Source organism: Spinacia oleracea, chromosome 6 (genome assembly GCF_020520425.1).
Source record: "Spinacia oleracea cultivar Varoflay chromosome 6, BTI_SOV_V1, whole genome shotgun sequence".
Taxonomy (NCBI): Eukaryota; Viridiplantae; Streptophyta; class Magnoliopsida; order Caryophyllales; family Amaranthaceae; genus Spinacia; species Spinacia oleracea.
In genome coordinates, this window is record NC_079492.1 from 131,917,909 (window position 1) to 131,938,827 (window position 20,919).

The window sequence follows — 20,919 nt, forward strand, 5'->3', positions numbered from 1 at the left end:
AAGAAAAAAAAGCCATATGAGATTCCAAAGAACAAAACAAACCCTAGCCCCCTACACCTCGGTTCATCCGCCTCCTTCCCCTCTCCTTCGCATCCATTGTTGAACCTTGATTTTGTTCGATTTGCTCTCCAAATCCAAAACCAGAAAAGCTCCTCTAGTTTACAGGGTAATTATTACCTACTTCCTACATTAATGCCTTTTTAATTAAGATTAATGAAGAGATTTTTTCAGTCTCTTTTTCTCCACCTTTGGATCTTAATCTGAGGGTTGAGATTTTCGTCTTGGGCGGCGGCCTTGGTTTCTCCGTCTGTAATTATGAGGGAAATCCACTTTTAATGGATTTAATCTTAATTGAGAATCCTTGCTACTCCATCTTGCCCAATCCTTTGTTTGGTTTGTCTTGGTTGACGAGTTCGGCGGCCTTTGCTTGCTTGAGTTGCTCTAATCCTTCGAAATTCTCAGGGAAGTACCTATTTTTAGCTAATTATTATCTTGGAAATTTTCATATTCGTTTTATCGTTTCTGATCTGGTGTTTTCTTGCTCTGTTCGTATTCATGATGCCTTTGGTTTTGGTTTTTGGTTTAATGTGTGTTATTTATCTCACCTTGATGCTCACGTTTCTCTTAATCTCCTGTATAATCGCCCCTTAATTGCCTGTTCTACCCTCAGATCTAATATTGATTATGGATTATTGTTAATTGGTATTAATATTATCTACTTTCTCATTAACTATGTGTTTTTTTGCCATGGGATTCTGATTTTTGTGGTTAATAAGATGTCTCTTAATATCTCTTTCTGTATGGTCTCAGTAATTACCTTGGTTGTTTTTCCCCGCCCTTTTTTAAATCACCACCACTATAAATATGAACCTCAATTGCACTGTTGTGATCACACCATCACACTCTCACATCTCCTTCTCCTACACTCTCACTATAATCACAACTACCTGTTAATTTCATTCATGTCTGATAATCTTTCAACCTCCAACTATGCCTCACTTTTCAAGACAAACAATCCTACAGTTTCCTCTCAACCTCAATCTGCCTGTCTTCTTGGTAGTTCAGTTAACACCATCCCCAACACCCTCTCCCACTCGGACTCAGAGTCTGTGGGAAGTCACAATTATATTGATGCTCCCAATTCCCCACCTTCGCACACTTCACACACTGTCCCTGCAGAGATTCACAGTGAATCTCTCGCTGTAATCTCCCTCAATGCCCCTCGTCTTGCTGATGATGAGGTCTCTCTTATGGAAAAGTCTTGTTTATTTGGGAAAGCTTGGGGGGAGTTCATTCCTCAAGCTGCTATTCTAGCTAGACTTAACAAAGACTGGAATAACACTAAGGGTGAGATTAAATTCAGATATTTGGGCAATGGGTGGTTCTTAATTCAGTTTGATAACCCTCTCACTAAGCTTGATGTTTGGAATGGTCGACCTTGGTTTGTCCAAGGTCTGAACTTTGTGTTGATGCCTTGGTATCCAGGGTTTAGAGCTCAGTTTTGTCGCATTACTAGTGTGGATCAATGGATTAAGATTCCATTTTTACCTACTGAATATTGGGCTTGGAGGTATCTTAACCAAATTGTGTCTTGTATTGGTCACCCCATCAGACTTGACCGCTTTACCCAACAAAATGTTGAAAAAGGGCAATTTGCTCGTGTTTGTGTTAATCTCAATATCACCAAACCTGTTCCACGATCAATCACTCTTAACTTTGGCTCTCATTGTCAAGAGTATTTCTTATCTTACGAGGGAGTGTGGGAAGTGTGTCCGCTTTGCGGAGATCCTAAACACACTATGAACTCATGCCCAAACAAGCCCCCTCCTTGCCTTGAATTAGTTGTTGCAAAGCTGGATTCTGCTTCTCTCTCTGCTCCAACCCACACTGATAAGGCAACCTCATCTGATTGGTGTACTGTCCTTCCTAAGAGGAGAGCCAAACCTCGTATTTTTGTTAAGGGCAACCGCTCTAGGTTTCACCCTTATGTCCCCCCAGTTACTGTCAAACCTACTGATACGAATTTGGTTGTTGCTGGTGAGCCCATTCCTGTTGCCAATCCCTTCACAAAGTTGGCTGATTTTCAAGTCTCCACAGGGGAGACTGTGACTCTCAAACCACCTACTATGACTACTGAATTCTGTGGTGTCATCAATGACATTGATGCTACCAATGTTGCTTCTGCTTCTTTGCCTAATCCGGGCAATGATGACATCCTTCCTGATCTCACCTCTGATGATATTATGCTTGCCCCCGAAAGGCATGATGTTCCTCTTAATATGGTTGATGATGATGAGATGGATAATTGGGAGAATCATGATGATTTTCTCAATCCTGGAACGCCCCCAAGGCTGCCTGATCTTCAAAAGAGGAGAAAGAGAGACTCATCTAGCCTCTCTCCACCCTCTTCTCCTATCAATTAAGTTATGATAGGCCTGCATTGGCTTTTTTGGTCTACTTTTGCTTCCTGGTTCTGCCCAGACTTTTGCAGCTGCTCGCTCCTCAATCCTATTGTTACTATGCAGCCTTTGAATTTCAAATGGTGTAGTTTGTGGGTTACTCTTTTTAACTGGCTATGTAGCATGTTTTCTCTATATTCTAGACTTCGTTTCCCTTATTGTCTGTATGTTCTAGATTTAGGTTTCTTTATGGCACGTTCCTCAATCATGTACTGGTTTTCTGGGCTCCAATGCAGGCTTCTTAATAGAATTTTAGTTTGGGTTGTTTTTGTTCGAATTGCCCCTCTGTTACTTCAATCTTCTGCAGTATTACTCCTGGATGATTGTTTTTCTGCTCTCTTGTCTTGTGTTGCTACCTTTATTCAGGTTGCCACTGGGTTTTTTATGTTTGTGGTTGCCTTCCCCTTCGTCCCCTTGGTTACCTGTATGAGGTGGACTCGTCTTGTAGGTTCAGTTCTCCAGACTTGGCTCCCTTCCATGTTGAGGTACCCATGCTTTGGGATGCTGCTTGGAAGGTTGATGCCTAATTCTGTGAGGCAAACCTTCTTTGAGTCCAAGTTCGATGATGCAACTAAGAATGCTCTTCATTCTTGGCCTGAGAACTATTTTAGTCTCCCCCTAACCAGTTTTATTGCAAGCTCTTCCTTGTTATGCCTGGTCATTTGGGTTCTCTATACCTTGTATTACTCTAATTTGTGTTACGGTGTTCTGTTAGCTGCAGAAGGTTCAACTTTTCTCTGGTTCTTGCTGATAGTACCGGGTGGTTGCTGCTGGATTGCTCTTTTTCAGGAGCTCTTCCAAGATTGGACCTTTGCGAATTTCTTTTTATGTTCGCTCTCAAAGTTTGATTTTTCATTCCGCTTGTATAAGGACTCTCTTTGCTTTGAACTTTTTTGGGTTTTTATTTTGTCAACTCAGACTTTAAACTCTGCTACGGACTTGCCTAAGGACTTCAATCCTTATCGGAACCGGATTTTAAAATCCGCCTTGTTTTTGTTTAATATTGTGAACCAGAGCCAAAGCTCTGCTATTGAATTGCCTAAGGATTCTACTCCTTATCGGAACCGGATTTCTAAATCCGCCTTGTATCTTTTCTTTCTTTATTCCTTTGTGCTTCAGGAACAACACTTCACACCTATTAGTACACATTATGTCAAAAACTGTATGTCAACGAACAATTTTCTCATTTCCAAATTATTATGAAAATTTGTGCATGGAATATCCGAGGTGGTAAACGTGATCACGCCATAGCAGAACTAATGAACCTAAAATATCAAGAAAAACCGGACTTATGTTTTGTGATTGAAACACTAACAAATAATATCAACAGCCAAACTATAACTAAAGCAACTCGATTCCAGAAACATCTCATTATCGACCCTGTCAATCATTGTGGGGGTATTTGGGCGCTTTGGAATGAAGATAACATCAAGGTTTTGAATACAACTTTAACACCCAGATGTGCACATTTAACAATTCTATATAAACCAACTCACACCACTCTCCTCGTATCAGGTATCTATTGCCCAACAAAAGAGGAGGAAAAATCGCTCTTTTGGGATGATCTCTCCTCCTTCTATGCAAACACCACTCTCCCATGGCTCCTTATTGGGGACTTTAATGAACTCCTCTCCCCAATTGATAAACTGGGGGGGAACCCCATTCACTCACATCAATGTAAACGCCTCCCGACCTTTCTGTCTAACCACCAAGCTGTCGATGTTCCTTGTGTACAAACGGCGTACTCCTGGAAATCTAATCAAGACTCCTCCCTCCTTGAACGTATTGATCGCGCCATTGTTGATTCACATTTTTACAACCTTTTTCCTAAGAGCACCGTTAAGTATGGTATTTTTTCGGTATCTGATCACGCTCCTGTCATTTTTGACTCAAACTCTGAATACATCCATTCTAATCGCCTTTTCCGCTTTAACAACATGTGGACGCTTGATCAAGACTCTCATGACATTGTTAAAAAAGAATGGAGAGTCCGACAGGAAGGCTCTCGTTTTTACAAGATCCGATCTAAACTTTATAATATTAAGCTTCGCCTTCGGGATTGGGCAAAAACAAAATATGGGAATCATATTACTAAGTTACAAAAAAATAGCGACAAAATCACGGAATTGCAAACAAAATTAATAATTCAACCTTTCAATAATATCCTTCAGGATCACCTCCTTCGAATGATTAAACAACGAGAAAAATTACTTGCTTTCGGTCAATCCACCTGGAAGAGTTTTAGTAAAAAACAATGGCTTACCCAAGGTGATCGAAACACCCGTTTCTTTCACCAAAAAATCAAATCCCAGTCGGCCAGGAACACGATCTATCGTCTACAAAACGATTTAGGACAATGGGAATCCGATCCCACCACGGTCCAAGATTGTCTTCTTAAATCCTTCAAACATCGGTTCGTATCCACTTCAGATCCTAATAGACAACTTGATCTCTCCTTTCTGCCACATTGGATTTCTCAGGAACAACAAAACGATCTCATCCAACCCTACTCTGATGATGAATTTAAAGAAGCTTTCTTCTCAATGGATCCGCTCAAATCTCCGGGATCGGATGGGTTTGGTCCGCAGTTTTTTAAAGCTTACTGGCCAATAATTGCTCCAGAAGTTACTACTGCAATCAAGGGCTTTTTCTACCATGCCAAACTCCCCAAAGCCCTGAATCACTCCATAATTGCTCTTATTCCCAAAAACGATAACCCAGAAAATCCCAATCATTTTCGACCCATCAGTCTATGTAATACCATCTATAAAGCAATATCGAAATTATTAGTCAACCGACTAAGACCTATTCTCCAACATCACATAAGCCCCTATCAGAATGCCTTTACGGCCGAACGTTCTATCCACGATAATTTACTGATAGCACAAGAAATTTTAAATACCTTCCAAAAATCCACTTCAAAGGTTGGATGGTGTGCGCTTAAACTCGATATGGAAAAAGCTTATGATAGAATCGAATGGGACTTCCTTTGGGCCGCCCTTTACGCCCTTGGATTCCCGGACAAGTGGATTACCTGGATTAAAGCTTGTGTTACAACAGTCTCTTACTCTCTTAAAATCAACGGCTCTACAACGCATCACTTCTTACCTTCGAGAGGTATCCGCCAAGGAGACCCTCTATCCCCGTATCTCTTTCTTATCTGTATGGAAGTTTTCATTTTTATGCTTTCCCAAAGTAGCACACTTCCGAACTCAGGAATTGGAATCCGTATTGCCCCTCTCACTCCGAAAATTCCCTGCCTCCTGTTTGCTGACGACAGTCTTCTGTTTGTTAAAGCTACTTCATCAGCTACAAATCATTTAAAATCTGTGATAACTTCCTTCTGCAACTTATCAGGTCAACTAGTCAATTTTCATAAATCGGCGATCATCTTCTCAAAAAAAATAGAACATTCCCGTAGAGATTTACTTGCTGGGAATTTCTCTATGACTAAATCTGCCTCACTCGGAAGATATCTAGGTGCCCACTTCTCTTCATTTAAACCTTCCAAATCAGACTATAATGCGATAATCCAGAAAAATATCTCTCGGATCAACCATTGGCATGCAAATTTCCTTTCTAAAGCAGGTAGGTCTACCCTCATTCAAAGTAATCTCGAAGCACTACCGGCTTACGTCTGCTCCTCCTTCTTATTACCTCAAAAAACATGCTCGAATTTAGACTCTATCCATCGTAACTTCTTCTGGAAACAATCCGCTTCCTCTAACCATACCCCGCTTATCTCATGGAACAAGATTTGTCAACCTAAAAGTCTAGGGGGTCTAGGGCTCAGGAAAACAAGACCTCTTAACCAAGCCTTCCTTGCGAAGCTTGGCTGGAAAATCTTAATGAACGAAGAAAACCTCTGGGTCTCATTAATTAGGAAAAAATATCTCTCCAACTCAACCTTTTTTGAATATATTCCTAAACCAAAAGACTCCTCTATCTGGCGTCATATCCTTTGCCAAAGAGAGATTCTGCGCAAAGGTATTCGTTGGAAACTCGGGAACGGCAAATCTATTAATTTCTGGCTTGACAACTGGGTTATCCAGGATAATCTCCTTAGTCACTTAAAATTGAATATCAATACAGTTAATTCGAATCTACGTGTTGCTGATTTCATCCTCCCTAACCACGAATGGGATAGTGATAAATTAAAATCTATAGTTCCTCCCGCCTTAGCTATGAAAATTAAGGGATTACCTATTCCAACTAGAGACCTTGAGGATTCTCCAATTTGGGGAGCTACTTCGACGGGAGAGTTTTCCGTCAAATCCGCGACTTGGATAGCTCATGGGTTACCTTTCTCTTCCCATACTTGGAACTATAACTGGATCTGGAGCTTAGACGTCCCACCTAAAATTGCTATTTTTATATGGCAAATTTGCCATAATAGCATTCCTGTACGAAGTACACTCCAGAAACGTAATATCCTGCCTTTTGATGTTTGTCCACTTTGTGATACTTATGCTGAAACTATGAATCATCTTTTCATTCAATGCCCTTCCTCTAAACTCTTGTGGGATCTCCAATTAACTAAACACTGGCTGGATTATTTTATCACCTCCCACGACCTTCTTGAAAATCTAACCCTTCTCAGGAAGTACCCCTCTGCTTTATGTAAGTTCACCTTCCTAATTTGGTCCCTTTGGAAGGAAAGAAACGATTGTACCTTCAACAATGCGTCCTTCAACCCATTCCGGGTTTTCTACAAGGCAAACTCTGCTTACCATGAATGGCAATCTCGTCTCCAACTTGACTATCACCAGCTTACGGGCACCCCTATCACTACCCTCAATTCCACCCCTCCACCTCTCCCTTCCCCTCCAATCATGGTTCGCTGGTACCCCCCTCCACTCGGCACCTTCAAACTCAACTTCGACGGCTCCAGTAAATCTTCTTCAGCAGCAGCAGGAATCATCATCCGTAATAATGAAGGAATTTCAATTTCAGCATGTACTTTTAATCTTGGTCAAACTCAAGCCTTCATGGCTGAAGCCATCGCTCTCCACAAAGGTCTACAAGAAGCTAGGCGTCTTCAGATCGATAATCTCCTTATCGAAGGTGATAATCTTCTTATCGTTAATGCAGTTAAAGGGGTGTGGTCTACTCCTTGGAAGATCAGTAACATTATTTCTGATATCAAACATCTCCTCACCCTCTTTACCACGTGGGATATCAAGCACATTTTCAGAGAAGCAAATTCGGCTGCAGATTGGATAGCGAATGTCGGTCACCTAATTGTTGGAAATATGTATATAGATCCTACTAATAGCCAGAGATTAGCTACTATCTTGTGTAATGATTACTCAGGAGTGACTCTCGTGCGGAGAGGCTCCTAAGTATATTCTCCTTACCTTTCAAAAAAAAAAAAATTACCCGGCTATATATACCTACAACTCATCATAAACCAACTCATCAATCATCATAACCTCACCCCCTCTTATTTTCTAAGAGCTACCTCTTATTTAGAGGATGTCATAATCAACCTCTAAATAAGAGGGAGCTAAGAGTTATCACATTTTAGCTAAGAGCTACTCCCTCCGTCTCTTTTTGTTTTTTACGTTTTCTTTTTGGGTGTTTCAAAATGTTCTTTACATTTCCTTTTATATTACCACATAAATGATTTAATATTCTATCAAAATTTGTGCCCAATTATTATATTAACCAATTAAATCAATTGAATCATTTAATCCCTCCCACTTTTCCATAAAGACATTAATTTTTTCTTATTTTCCCAATAATAAAATTTTGATAAGAGTGAAAACATTATAAATAAACGTAATTTTTCTCGTTTTCAATGCACATTAATTAGTCGTTAAAACGCGTGCAAAATAACAAACGTAACTAAGAGTTATCACATTTGATGCTCTAATTAAGTTGCTATGTGTTTCTGACAATCTTCACTTTACAAATGATTGTACTCGGTATCGTTTTAGGTACAATTAAAGTTGTCTCGTTTGTATCATGCATAATAGATTAATCACGGTTTTACAAAGTTACTTTTTGTTATGACTAATAACTTGTCTCACCAATGAGAACCATAAGATAATGATCTTGTATCCATACTCCAAATTGAGATAATTATAAACATTTCCCTTATCATAAAGCAACTTCACACTGCGTTTTCAAGAATTTTGAAGAAATTTCAATATAACGATCCAAGGCGGGTGATGAGTAAAAGAGATCAAAAGAAAACCTGCGTCGAGGAGGAGACAGCGATGGTCAAATCACTTTCTTCCAGAAAATCAGGTAATTTGGTTTGTTAGGTGTGCACGTTCACTATTAGGAATATTTAAGTAAAATATATTCTTTCAATAATTGGGTTCAAATTTTTGCCAAAAAATCAATGAAAATTCGCTCTTTTTGCTCAAGTATAAAAGTTCTTTTGCTTTTTCTATTTAAATATTTGCTATTTAAGCTCATTATTATCGAATGGTTTCTTGTAAAATCATGGGACAATACGACTCTGTTTGGTCTTCGCATGTTTTAAACTAGTGACACTGACAAGAAATATAAAAGGCTCAAATCAAGAAAAACGCCCCCCACTAGAGATAGAATATGAGAAAAAAATGATTTGGTAAACAAGTCTTTGGCATCAATGATTTCCGGTTCATTCAACCGTTAGAAATTAGATCTATCACGAGTTTGTTTATAGAGGCGAATAGAACATCAGATTGGATCAGATCGGATTAGTAAAGTTGTCAAGCCTGTGACAATAGGACGCGAACGCGTATTATTTCCTCCAATTGAATTCTCTATCTTAAATTGAAATTTAATCAAGGGTTTATGTAAACGATCAAAGCGTTATTGAACTTCAACAGGAACAAACATCGTGATAATGCTACCAGCATCCTATCAAAACAAAAAGAGGCCTAATCTGCACATCAGATTAAGGAATTTTCTTACAAGGATTGAGAGCAAATACAATGGATCGCCACAATAAGATCTAAGCTGTGACTCTGTGTCGCCCCTTTGCTATTCTCCGAGCAATCACTTTCCGTCCACCTTTTGTAGCCTTGCTGTAAAGTAGCAAGTAGTATATAAGTAAAAAAAAACACAATTAGCAGCTACAAAGCTTACAATCAACCACAAGTTTGTCTGTTTGAACTTCTTCTATTATCTTATTTCTTGGTTACAACATTCCCGTATCATGTTTTTTATTAAAAACATTTGGTACAGTTAAATTGAAGTTATAGCATCCATTTTGAGAAATACTTGAATCTATCAAGCAAAATACCCTTCGTCTACCATAATCAAAAGGGTATACAAATCTTATACAAGTAGCACAAAAGAAGAGGGAGTTGACAATTTAACACAGTACCAAACTGTAATCAACAATCACAAATTAATCACATAATAATATCTGAATGTCCAACAATTTGTTCCAAGGAAGTTGACAAAACAATCTTCTCAGAAGGAAAAAAAGGAAGTTGACAAAACAAGGCGATGCCCTAAAATAAGAGGGAAGGAGAAAAGACAAAAGAACGCGCCAAGGAGAGCAAAGTGGAGTAAGTAAGTTTGTAATACTCCGAAATTCATAAGGTTGTGGGAAATAAAAGATGATTCACAAGTTAGCTAATATTTCCAAGTAGTTCCACTAAAATTAAAAATTAACTCCCAGTCAAAATATCAAACAACTTAACTCTGGCTCACAAGTGATAAATTTCAACAACAAAAAACAAAAGAGGGATAGTTGACACTTACCGAGCAAAGAATCCATGATTTCTCTTCCGACGGAGGGTACTTGGCTGGAAGGTTCTCTTGGGAAACAAGATCATTGGATCGCTTGAAGAATCATCGGCTGAAAATCCCCAATAATATTAGCTCATATATAATATAAAACATACTGCATCACACAATGATCACGTTGAAGTCCTGAGGATAAGACAGCACATGAAACACTGTAGTACAAAGATAATAAGTAAGCAACAAAGATACTACCCAAGAATACCAACACACCTAACAGTAGGAAATAAAGGGAATTAGTCCTGCAATCACGCTGCAACCACCACCAAAAGCCAAAGATCAAGCAATTTAAGGGTAACATCTACGGGTTTGTAATATTTCTTTCTCGATTTTGAAATTGACATAATGCATTAAAGACCTTTGGTCTGGCAATAGAAGTTTGGTGCAATGGAAGTGAAGCATAAATGAGATGAAGTCCTAAACATGACATATGATCTCCTTTTTTGCTAAGCACAACCTAAACTACAAGAAAGGTTCAGTTCTGCAGTTATGCTACCAACAGTCCCATTTCAAAAAAAAATATTGAAGCATCTAGTTCAACAACAAAGATAGTTACAGAAAAGATTCCTCCATCCATAGACCATCGACATATCTGATCATGAATTCTAAATAAAAGCACCTCAATACCCAGGCTATAAAATGTAAAGGGGATTTTGGAAGAGAATATATGGATCTACCACATGAAACATGTAAATAACATTACAGAAGCCCTATGGTATATACTTCATTCCGCAAAGGATGCATCATTTCTATTTGCACGCATGCCAACACGCTTCTCTGAACATTAATATCTCTAAATGCGTATAAGTAAAAATTATAAAAAGTTGATATTTGGAATCCTTGCATTAATACGAATTTAACAAGATCTCACTTGACTATGTTTTTTCCTACCCAACAGTGAAAAAATGATTGTCAAAGTTGATTTATGAATAGTGCGCAAATGAGAAACGATGCATCTATTGTGGAACGGAGGAAGTACTATGCAACAAAGAATTTGTCATTTTGCACCTAATATATGGGAAGCATCCTTTAACGGTCAAGAATATGCCAAAACCCAATTACTAATTGTAGTGTTCAAGCACATGCCCTCACTCTGATCCAATGTATAAAAAAGCTCAAGGCGCACCAAGATGATAGGGGTCTTCCTGCGCCAAGGCACGCCGTGGATGCGCCTCATTGAAGTGAGGCGCACTGCATAAAGTTTAGATAACTGACTGAAGTGCGCCCCTGATGCGCCTAGAACAAAAAAAAAGTGCTTGCCCCCTATCGCCTAGGCGAGACTTTTTATACACCACTCTGAGCAGCTCTTAAATTGGACAAAAAGAACAGCTCTCCATGCATTGAAGTCCCTAGACCACCTCAAACATCATATAGCCACTTAGCTTTTCAGGGACTCCACATTTGGCTCCTTTTAGACGTCATCACTCAGCAGAAAACTAAAAAACTAACTAACATGTGAACCAGCCTAATGATTAACAGTTTTCAGATATCCTTCCATAGTGCCATTTCACACAAGTTGTTGAAGATCGCTTTGCCTGTTTACTCCCAGTGTACCAAACAATAAGTCTAACATTCATTTATAGGAGAGTTCTACTTTCCAAAATAAATAACTTCAATTCTAAGGCTCCGTTTGGTAGGGTGTAAAACGTTTTCATGAAAATAATTTTTCCACTTTCAATCATTTTACGTTGTTTGGTTTGGGCAAGGGATGGAAAACAAATTTCCACAACTCCCTTAAAGGTGGAAAAACTTTTTCCATTTGAAAGGGAGAGAAACCACTTTTCCACCTTTCCTTCTTTCCTCTTACCCCCTTCTCCCTTCTTCCCCTTAATCTTCACCATCTTCTCCCATTTTTCTTTAAGAAACCAAACAAAGGAAAACTAGTTTGGAATAGTGTTTTCCCTTGGAAAATGTTTACCATGGAAAATCATTTTGCATTGAAAACGTTTTACACCGAACCAAACGGAACCTAAAAGGTGGACCAGCAGCAACAGCCTTCATAAAAAAAAATTAAAAAAAAAAAAAAAAAAACTCCGCACCAATGTCCAATGTTTAGCCTCGCTTTTAGTTGAGCAAGAATTAGACACATTCAACATTAGCATAAGTAACTGTGAACAGCATAAGTAATTTCTAGCAATTTCACCAGTTGCTTAAGGAGGACAGTTAGCAAATTCTGCACATGCCTTCACCCTGATCAGCCTCTCTATTGGGCATAATAAACTTCTCTCCATGGGTTGAAGTCCTTAGAAAACCTCAAACATCATTAACCCACTTAGCTTTTCAGGACTCCATGTCTGGCCTCTGTTAGAGGTACTCGACAGAAAGCTCAAAAACTTCACTAACATGTGAACCAGCCAAATGAGACAGTAAACTTAAATAATCTGATTGGAACTTATATGAGCTGAATACCTTATTCGAACTTATATGACCTGATTGGAATCTATTGTCCTGATTGGAATTGATTGCAATTTATGTGAACTTATTGGACTTGAAACTTTTTTTATTTTAAGTTGGCAAGTGAAGGTATTTGGGCCGGTGATATGGATTTTGATATAGACTCATTATGGACAAGAATGGAGCACACCATAAAAGGAGTAGCGAAAGAGGTCCTAGGCTATCTAAAGGAATCATGCCACCAAGTAAGGACACATCTTGGTGGAACGAAGTTGTGCAACAAGTTATAAAGAGCAAACGGGAATGTTATATGAAAATGTAGAAGTGATGAGAACTACGAGAAGTACAAGGAGGCTAAAAGGGAAGCAAAGAAGGCCGTAAGAGAGGCTAAAGCAAAGGTGAATCAGAATCTTTACGCAAGATTGGATACAAGAGAAGGGGAAAAGGACATTTATAGACTTGCTCGAATGAGAGATAGAAAGACGCGAAACATCGGGTGGATTAAATGTGTGAAAAAAGTTGATGGAGATAAGGGAATCAAGGATAGATGGAGGTTCTACTTTGATAACTTGTTCAACGGGGATCAAGGGTGCAATATTGGAGATACAAATATCACTCGGGATATGGTTAACCTAGACTTTATGCGAAGAATTCAAAAAAGTGAAGTCGAAATGGCATTGAAAAATATGTGACGCAAGAGGGCATTGGGGCTCGATGGCATACCTATAGAAGTCTGGAGATGGTTAACAACTCTTTTCAACAAGATTGGGGGAAGTAATAGGATGCCATTAGAGTGGAGGAAAAGTACTATCATCCCCTTGTACAAGAATAAGGGTGATGTCCAGGATTGTGCCAACTATCGAGGAATCAAACTAATGAGTCATACTATGAAACAATGGGAGCGAATTATTGAGCAAAGATTAAGGAGAACTGTGAAAATTTCGGAGAACCATTTTGGATTTATGCCAGGGAGATCGACTATGGAGGCCATTCATCTTATAAGGCAACTAATGGAGAATTATCGAGATAAAAAGAAGGATTTACATAAGGTTTTCATTGATTTGGAGAAGGCGTATGATAAGGTACCGAGGGAAATTCTTTGGTGGACATTCAGTAGGAAAGGAATTCCGATGAAGTATATTGATATCATCAAGTACATGTAAGAGGGAGTTAGCACGAGTATGCAAACTAGTGTTGGTAAGACCGAAGAATACCCCATTACGATTGGAGTGCATCAAGGTTCCGCACTTAGCCCATTTCTTTTTGCTGTAGTCATGGACGAATTGACGAGGTCAATTCAAGATGGTATACCCTGGTGCATGATGTTTGCAGATGATATTGTGTTGATTGATGAAACACAAGGAGTGGAAAGTAAGTTGGAGTTATGGAGACAAACTTTGGAATCTCGGGGTTTTAGCCTGAGTTGAAACAAGACGGAATATATGGAGTGTATGTTTAGTGGAGTCCAAGAGAGGGGGGCGATTACCTTAGATGGGAAAATTTTCCAAGGCTCTGAAATGTTCCGTTATTTAGGATCTATTATCCAAAAGGATGGGGAATTGGATGGTGATGTGGCTCATAGAATCAAAGCAGGTTGGTTGAAGTGGAAAAGTGCCACAGGGTTCACATGGCATGCCCCAAATATAGAAGGGAAAATTCTACCGCACGGCAATTCGACCGGCGTTGTTATACGGCACGGAATGTTTGGAAGTGAAACATTGTCACGTGCATTAGATGAATGTGGCGGAGATGCGTATGTTACGTTGGATGTGTGGGACTGTGGGCACACAAGAAAGGATCGTTTGAGGAATGAGATTATTAGGAAGAAAGTAGGGGTTGCACCGATTGAGTTTAAGATGATGGAAAATCGTTTAAGATGGTTTGGGAACGTAAGCAGAAGAGCAAGTGATGCCCCAGTTAGGAGGCTAAAAGGGTGGCAAAGTGATAGAATTGCAAGGTGATTGAGCACGATATAAGCCTTCTTGGAATTGAGGAAAATATGACGTTGGACAGGACAGAGTGGAGGGAGAGAATATACGTTGATGACTTCATTTGACTTATACAGCTTCCATTTTGACTTTTTTTTTAATGATATTTTGAAATGTACTCCTTTCGTCCCAATTTAGTTGTTACACTTTCCTTTTTCATCCGTCCCAAATTAGTTGTTACACTTCTAAATTAGGAATAACCCCACAATTATTATATTGTCTCTCTCTTCCCACTAAATTATTTTTTGTCCCCACACCCTCTCTCATTCAATTAAAAAAATACCCCACTAACTCCTATCACATCTACTTTTTCAATAAAATAACAATTGATAATCAAACAACCACTTATCACCTAAAACTTTGTGCAAAGGTAAGTGTAACGACTATTCTGGGACGAAGGGAGTACTTATTTTACTTATTTATTTTAAACTTTACTTATTTTCATCGGATTTTTCATGAAATACCCCTCAATTTTCACGAAATTCACCAAATGCCCCTCAACTTTCAGAAATTCACCAAATACCCCTCACCTTTAATATAATACCCAAACTACCCTTACTAATGACACGCCGTTAGTCCGCCGTTAGCCTACTTTTCTAATTCACCAAATGCCCCTACAATGTAACTTATTTCACCAAATACCCCTATTTTAAAATATAATTCACCAAATTCCCAAATGTAAAAATTACCTTTTTAAAGCCCAACGGCTAGTTTTTTGGGATTGAAAAATAACCGTAGCTTATTGTTTTAGTATAAATAACCCTGTTCTGAGTGTTTATTTAGTCACCAAATTGTTTTGTTGTAGTTTCATCTCAGTTTTGTGTCATGAATTATCATTCAAAATCATCATCCACACATAATGAGTCTATTACCTCTTGTTTTGCATGAATATAAGTTAAAATCACTACTCAAGGAAAGGAAAGGAAAGGAAAGGAAAAAAGGGCCTCCATATTGCAGATAACCAATTGATATTACACTCTATTACCTCTAGTAATGGAGTATCATATTCCTGTTATCCAAGCACATAAGTGGGAAGAAAGTCATGTTCTTAATTTCGTTTCGTGGCCTCAAATAACCGTGAACCAAACACGCATCAAACTCATTAAGTGGTGTTAGTCTTTTGAGTAGAGTTTCATTTGGTTGGTCTTTTATTTTAGAGACATTCTTTTAATTGTATCGCTCTTTTCATATGCCACTCTATAAGAAATGTAAATAAGTAAATTGAGGCATTATATATTTGTATCAAGTGTATTGCTTGCATATACAAAGTACCAAGTAGTACTTGGCCTAACCTAGTTGTTGAGATTGTATCTTACAACCTCAAAGTTGTATTTTGGGGGTGAGGATTCCCTTCCCTTGAGTATCCTCTTATACTCAAGGGGCTTACTTATTAACTCGGGCCGAATAGTTCTAAACTGTAACATACCATTGCCACAGTATCTATCATCACACTGCCTTATATCTTCCATAGTCTCAACTCTCAAATGACTGGAAAGTTTTGGTGACTAAAACAATAAGCTCCGGCTATTTTTCAATCCCAAAAAACTAGCCATTGGGCTTTAAAAAGGTAATTTTTACATTTGGGCATTTGGTAAATTATATTTTAAAATAGGGGTATTTGGTGAAATAAGTTACACTGTAGGGGCATTTGGTGAATTAGAAAAGTAGGCTAACGGCGGACTAACGGCGGACTAACGGCGCGTCATTAGTAAGGGTAGTTTGGGTATTATATTAAAGGTGAGGGGCATTTGGTGAATTTCTGAAAGTTGAGGGGCATTTGGTGAATTTCGTGAAAATTGAGGGGTATTTCATGAAAAATCCGTATTTTCATTATCCCTTATATTTTTCTGTAATTATATATATATATATATATATATATATATATATATATATATATATATATATATATATATATATATATATATATATATATATAGGGTTGGGGTCCGGTGAGAAGCGATGTTATGGTGAGAAGTGTGAGAAGTAATCTTAGCCGTGCGATCCAATAAATCTAACGGACCCTATGACTTCTGTGTTATTAATAGTCGTTTGTTAATTTTTAAAAAAAATGGGCACCCCACGTTTTGTCATCTCTTTCCCCTGTCTTCCCTGTCAAAGACATTAATGCTGCCATGGAGCTTGAATTTGCAAGTTCATTTTCGTGGCTTCTAAAAATTGATCTTCCTTTACTCTCTCTCTGCACAAGTAATATACATTCTTGTTGATTTCTTCCGTTTAAGGTTAATGTTAGCTTTTCAATATTAGGCTTTAAATACAATAGAGAACTAGAGAAGTAGTGATACATTAAAGTTAAGCTAGTGATACATTAAAGTTAAGCTAGTGATACATTAAAGTTAAGCTATAGATACATTAAAGTTAACATATAGGTACATCAAAAAACAAATACATCAAAATTAAACTATAGATACATCAAACTTAAATAATAGATACATCAAAAGAAAACTACAAATGCATCAAAAGTAATAATAATTGTTGTCTATAATTAGATAGCCACAAGATTAATGAACTTAATTGGGGAATTGGAGGAGTAAGAAACTTAACTGACAAAAGAAAAGAGGGATTGGATTACTCGTTCCTCAATTTTTTCAATAAGATTATTGCAATGCGAAGTTTTCTTTTAGATACTGATGAAGTAGACCAATCACGAAATAGAGTGGAGAAGTGATTGATGGTAAAATCAACTAGAAGATGACGATATATAGAATCTGAAAGATGAGAGAGGAACCATTTTTTATGGTCCATGGAAGCAAGTTGACAGGGATGATGGAAGAGGGAAGAAAGGAGGAGAGAGAAAAAGAATATGTTGAACTTTGGGTTGAATGACGTGGGAAGAGGGGAAAAATAAACATCAGTGGGATTTTTATTTTATTTTACAATCTGGTATAATCCCAATCATTCATTAAGTTAGATCAACGGATACGATTACTTGTTGTTGTTTGTGCAGAGAACGCACTCTAAATCCAAAATTCAATTAAAGCCTTATAGGAGAACTTCCATTATCCAAAACAATTTTAAAAAAAAAAAAAAATTCTAAAAGGTGGACCAGCAAGTAACATCCTTGATCATAAGGAAAACTATACGAAGTGCAGCCCTCTTTATTCATAAATAACTGTGAACTGCAGCAATACTTGCTAGCAATGTCGCCACTTTCTTAGCTTCTATTACTAAAAGAACAGCATGGATATTCTCCATGCAATTTGGAGTGCAATATTCTAAAAACTCTTCCGGAAAAAGTGATTATGGGACTGCTACCCATCTTGTTTCTTCTGTCCTTTAAACAATTCACACAGTCCACAAGTTTCAGTTGAGGGGTTACGGGGCCAGTGTATGCCTGGTAGACAGACCGTGCTCATAACTCGTACACAAATTGCACTACCTCCTTTAAGCCTTCCACATTTGCAATCACCTTTTAAACAACGCCAAACGCCTTTGCCTACCAATCTAGCATATATTCCAAGAAAAGATACAACACCTTCTTCTAACCAACCATCAAAGTGAATTTACAGAAAACATAAACTAACTGTCCACCATCAAAGACACAAAGCTCAACCCCTATGCGAGCTCACCGATGAGCTCACTCTTGTATCATAAAATAGCCAAATCCCTACATAACGACTCACAACTGGTTTATACTTTATAGTAACCTCAAAATCCCTGTTGGCTTATCCACAACCAAACCCTCTATTCTCTCTAATACTCGAGTCTATCTATCACCTCAACGACATCCCAATCGATCAGTACTCTTAAAGGAAAAACTTTAGCTACAATCTCATGCTACTAATTCAATTCCCTAACAGTCATCCAAACAAGCAACTATGCTTCAAAGTTTCAGCATTATCTCAACATAATTCACCACATAATAGCATATCTAGATAATCTAATCCAAATTCTCAAACCCTCTATTCTCTCTAAATGCTCGAGTCTATCCATCAGCTCAACGATATCCCAATCGACTAGTACTCTTAAAGGGAAAACTTTAGCTACAATCTCATGCTACTAATTCAATTTCCCTAATAATCAACCAAATAGTCAACTATACCTCAAAGTTTCAGCATTATCTCAACTTAATTCACCACATAATAGCATATCTAGATAATCTAATCCAAATTCTCCATTCTGTCCAAAAAATCCCAACAATTTAAATCAATTATATGCGCATTATTAACTATCACATTTATGCACATTATCAAAATCAAATACTTCGTATAAAAAATCAAAGCCCAAAAAAAGTGCAATTTGCAGAACAAATTAAAACTTCGAAAAAGGAGCAAAAGTAGTATTACCATCAGGCAAGAAGAATTCGAGGGAAGGCTGACCACACGGGTTAAAAATCTTCGCAATCTCCAATCTCTTTTCTTGTTCCATCATCGCTTTTTCTACATTTGTAATCAGCCAAACACTACTTTAATTTTCTAATACAAAGCTGAAAATTAAAGCTTAATCAATTAGTAGAGAAACATGTACCATCATTGTTCGAATAAACGGCGTCGTTTTGGAGAAAATACAGAGAGGAGAGAGGATTTGGCAATGGAGGAGAAATCAAAAGCTTCGGTGACAGGTTTACAGGGGAAGAGATTAGGGTTTGATGATTTAAACTCGTTGATTTCTGAGTTAAACCTGAGTTGAGGAGGCGAGTTACGACAGAAGCTCCGGAACGGAGTAGGGTTTTAGCTGCCATTTTCGGGGAGGGTTCAGAGTTCAGAGATTCAGAGAGAGAAAGTAAAGAAAAAGAGTCATACCGAAATGGAGGAGAAGAGACTCACAAATGGGCCTTGAAGTGGGCTGGATAGTTCAAAAATTAGAAGTCCATATCAGTAATCAGTAATCAGTAATTCAGTATTACACCTGTCAAACGGATCGGTCTGGTCGGGTTGTAAAAAATTATTTTCGGTTCGGGTTGAATCGGGTCGGTTACTTTCGGGTTTGCAAATGTTTGTTCAAGATCCAGAATTTTCAGGTTCGGGTCAACCCGTTGGGTTGAGAGATTTTAAAACGCGCATTATATTTTCATTAATTTATGTGATAAATATACAAAATACGGGCACAAATTAACAAATTTTCCTACACAAGTTTATATTAAGTCAAATTCAACCATAAAATGGCATATAATTCAAATTAAAATCATAGTACACAGAACAATAGTAAAACCAACGTGTTTATTATGCTTAAATTTTCTCATAATCTCATTTATTATTATAAATACAATGATTTACAATCGGTTGGATCCAAAACAGGTTCGGCCGGGTTTTGACCCATTACTTTTCGGGTTGCTCGTGTTTGGATAAAATCGGGATACGGATCACAAAATCTTGTTCAAGACCCAGTATTTTCGGGTCGGTTTTTGACATGTCTAATCAGTACTGATGTACTTACGGAGGCGTTTGGTTCGCATGGTGGTATGGGATTGGGATTGGGATTAGGAATGATATCAAGATGATATTGGTTTAGAATTTGATTCTTAATACATGGGTTTCTTTTTTTTGAGGGGTGTTTTTTTCTTTTTTTTGATACCTATAGTAAAGGTATGGTCCAAACGGCCCAAACCAAACCCCCCAAGGTTTCTGATCCCCATACCATGAGGGTTTGAGATATGGGTTTGTGTCTCAACTCATACCTCATACCTAGAGTTCGTGAACCAAACACCCCTTAAGGTATATTCCGATAAAAACAATTCGATAAAAAAAGGAAGTGACTCATATACGCAACTATATTAGATCCCGTACATGCACGGATTTTTAAAATTATTATTTGACCATCTTTTCACAAATTGTTTAATTGATATATTTCTCCTGATAAAGCAAATGCATAATTAATAAATCTCGAACATACTCATTTAATCATTTAATATGCAAATTTTGTCATACTACGCATCATCACGTACATATTTTACATGCTTAATATGCTAGTTTGACCAAAATATTAAGTACATAAATTGTCCATTGATATACCTATTTGACTAAAATATTACCAAAATCATTTTAATCTAATTATATTATGCCATGTCTATTAATTGACATATTCTATATTATTCCAATATTTTTCCATGCATAAACAATTTATAAAAAAGGATAGAAAAAAAAAATAGAGTAGATATACTTTTAGGAAAACGATTTTTGCGAAATTTTTTGCAACAGGAAGTGACACGTGTTACTTTTGATGTATGTTTTAGTATAATGTATAATAGAAGATTACACATAAATATAATCATGTGTTTGATTTGAATAGGCTATTAGTGGTGAACACTAGTCGGCCGGGTACTCAAACTGGTACCGTTATCGGATCAAGAGTCTGATAATCAATATGGAGTA

At 37.7% G+C, this 20,919-nt stretch overlaps 2 protein-coding genes across 2 annotated transcripts; one reads left to right on the plus strand and one right to left on the minus strand.

The window, feature by feature from the left end:
- The first annotated feature begins 2,519 nt into the window (after window positions 1-2,519).
- Window positions 2,520-7,801, plus strand: LOC130463613 (uncharacterized). The gene is made up of 2 exons (XM_056832798.1): window positions 2,520-3,322; window positions 3,790-7,801. Exons 1-2 carry the CDS (start codon window positions 2,520-2,522, stop codon window positions 7,799-7,801), a joined length of 4,815 nt encoding a protein of 1,604 aa, XP_056688776.1.
- Window positions 7,802-9,195: 1,394 nt separating this feature from the next.
- LOC110801059 (uncharacterized) lies at window positions 9,196-19,365 on the minus strand. The gene is made up of 4 exons (XM_022006378.2): window positions 19,076-19,365; window positions 18,895-18,987; window positions 10,167-10,263; window positions 9,196-9,481 (listed from the first exon to the last, which is right to left on the minus strand). Exons 1-4 carry the CDS (start codon window positions 19,287-19,289, stop codon window positions 9,409-9,411), a joined length of 477 nt encoding a protein of 158 aa, XP_021862070.1. The 5' UTR covers window positions 19,290-19,365; the 3' UTR covers window positions 9,196-9,408.
- Window positions 19,366-20,919: the final 1,554 nt, after the last annotated feature.

Excerpts from the sequence above, each read along its gene's own strand:
- LOC130463613 (XM_056832798.1), top strand. The coding sequence starts at position 2,520 with ATGCAGCCTTTGAATTTCAAATGGTGTAGTTTGTGGGTTACTCTTTTT. Across the intron at positions 3,323-3,789 it reads TTTGATTTTTCATTCCGCTT|CCAAACTATAACTAAAGCAA; the intron begins GTATAAGGACTC and ends TAATATCAACAG.
- LOC110801059 (XM_022006378.2), bottom strand. The coding sequence starts at position 19,289 with ATGGCAGCTAAAACCCTACTCCGTTCCGGAGCTTCTGTCGTAACTCGC. Across the intron at positions 10,264-18,894 it reads CGAATTCTTCTTGCCTGATG|CCGATGATTCTTCAAGCGAT; the intron begins GTAATACTACTT and ends GGGGATTTTCAG. Across the intron at positions 9,482-10,166 it reads AATCATGGATTCTTTGCTCG|CAAGGCTACAAAAGGTGGAC; the intron begins GTAAGTGTCAAC and ends GCTACTTTACAG.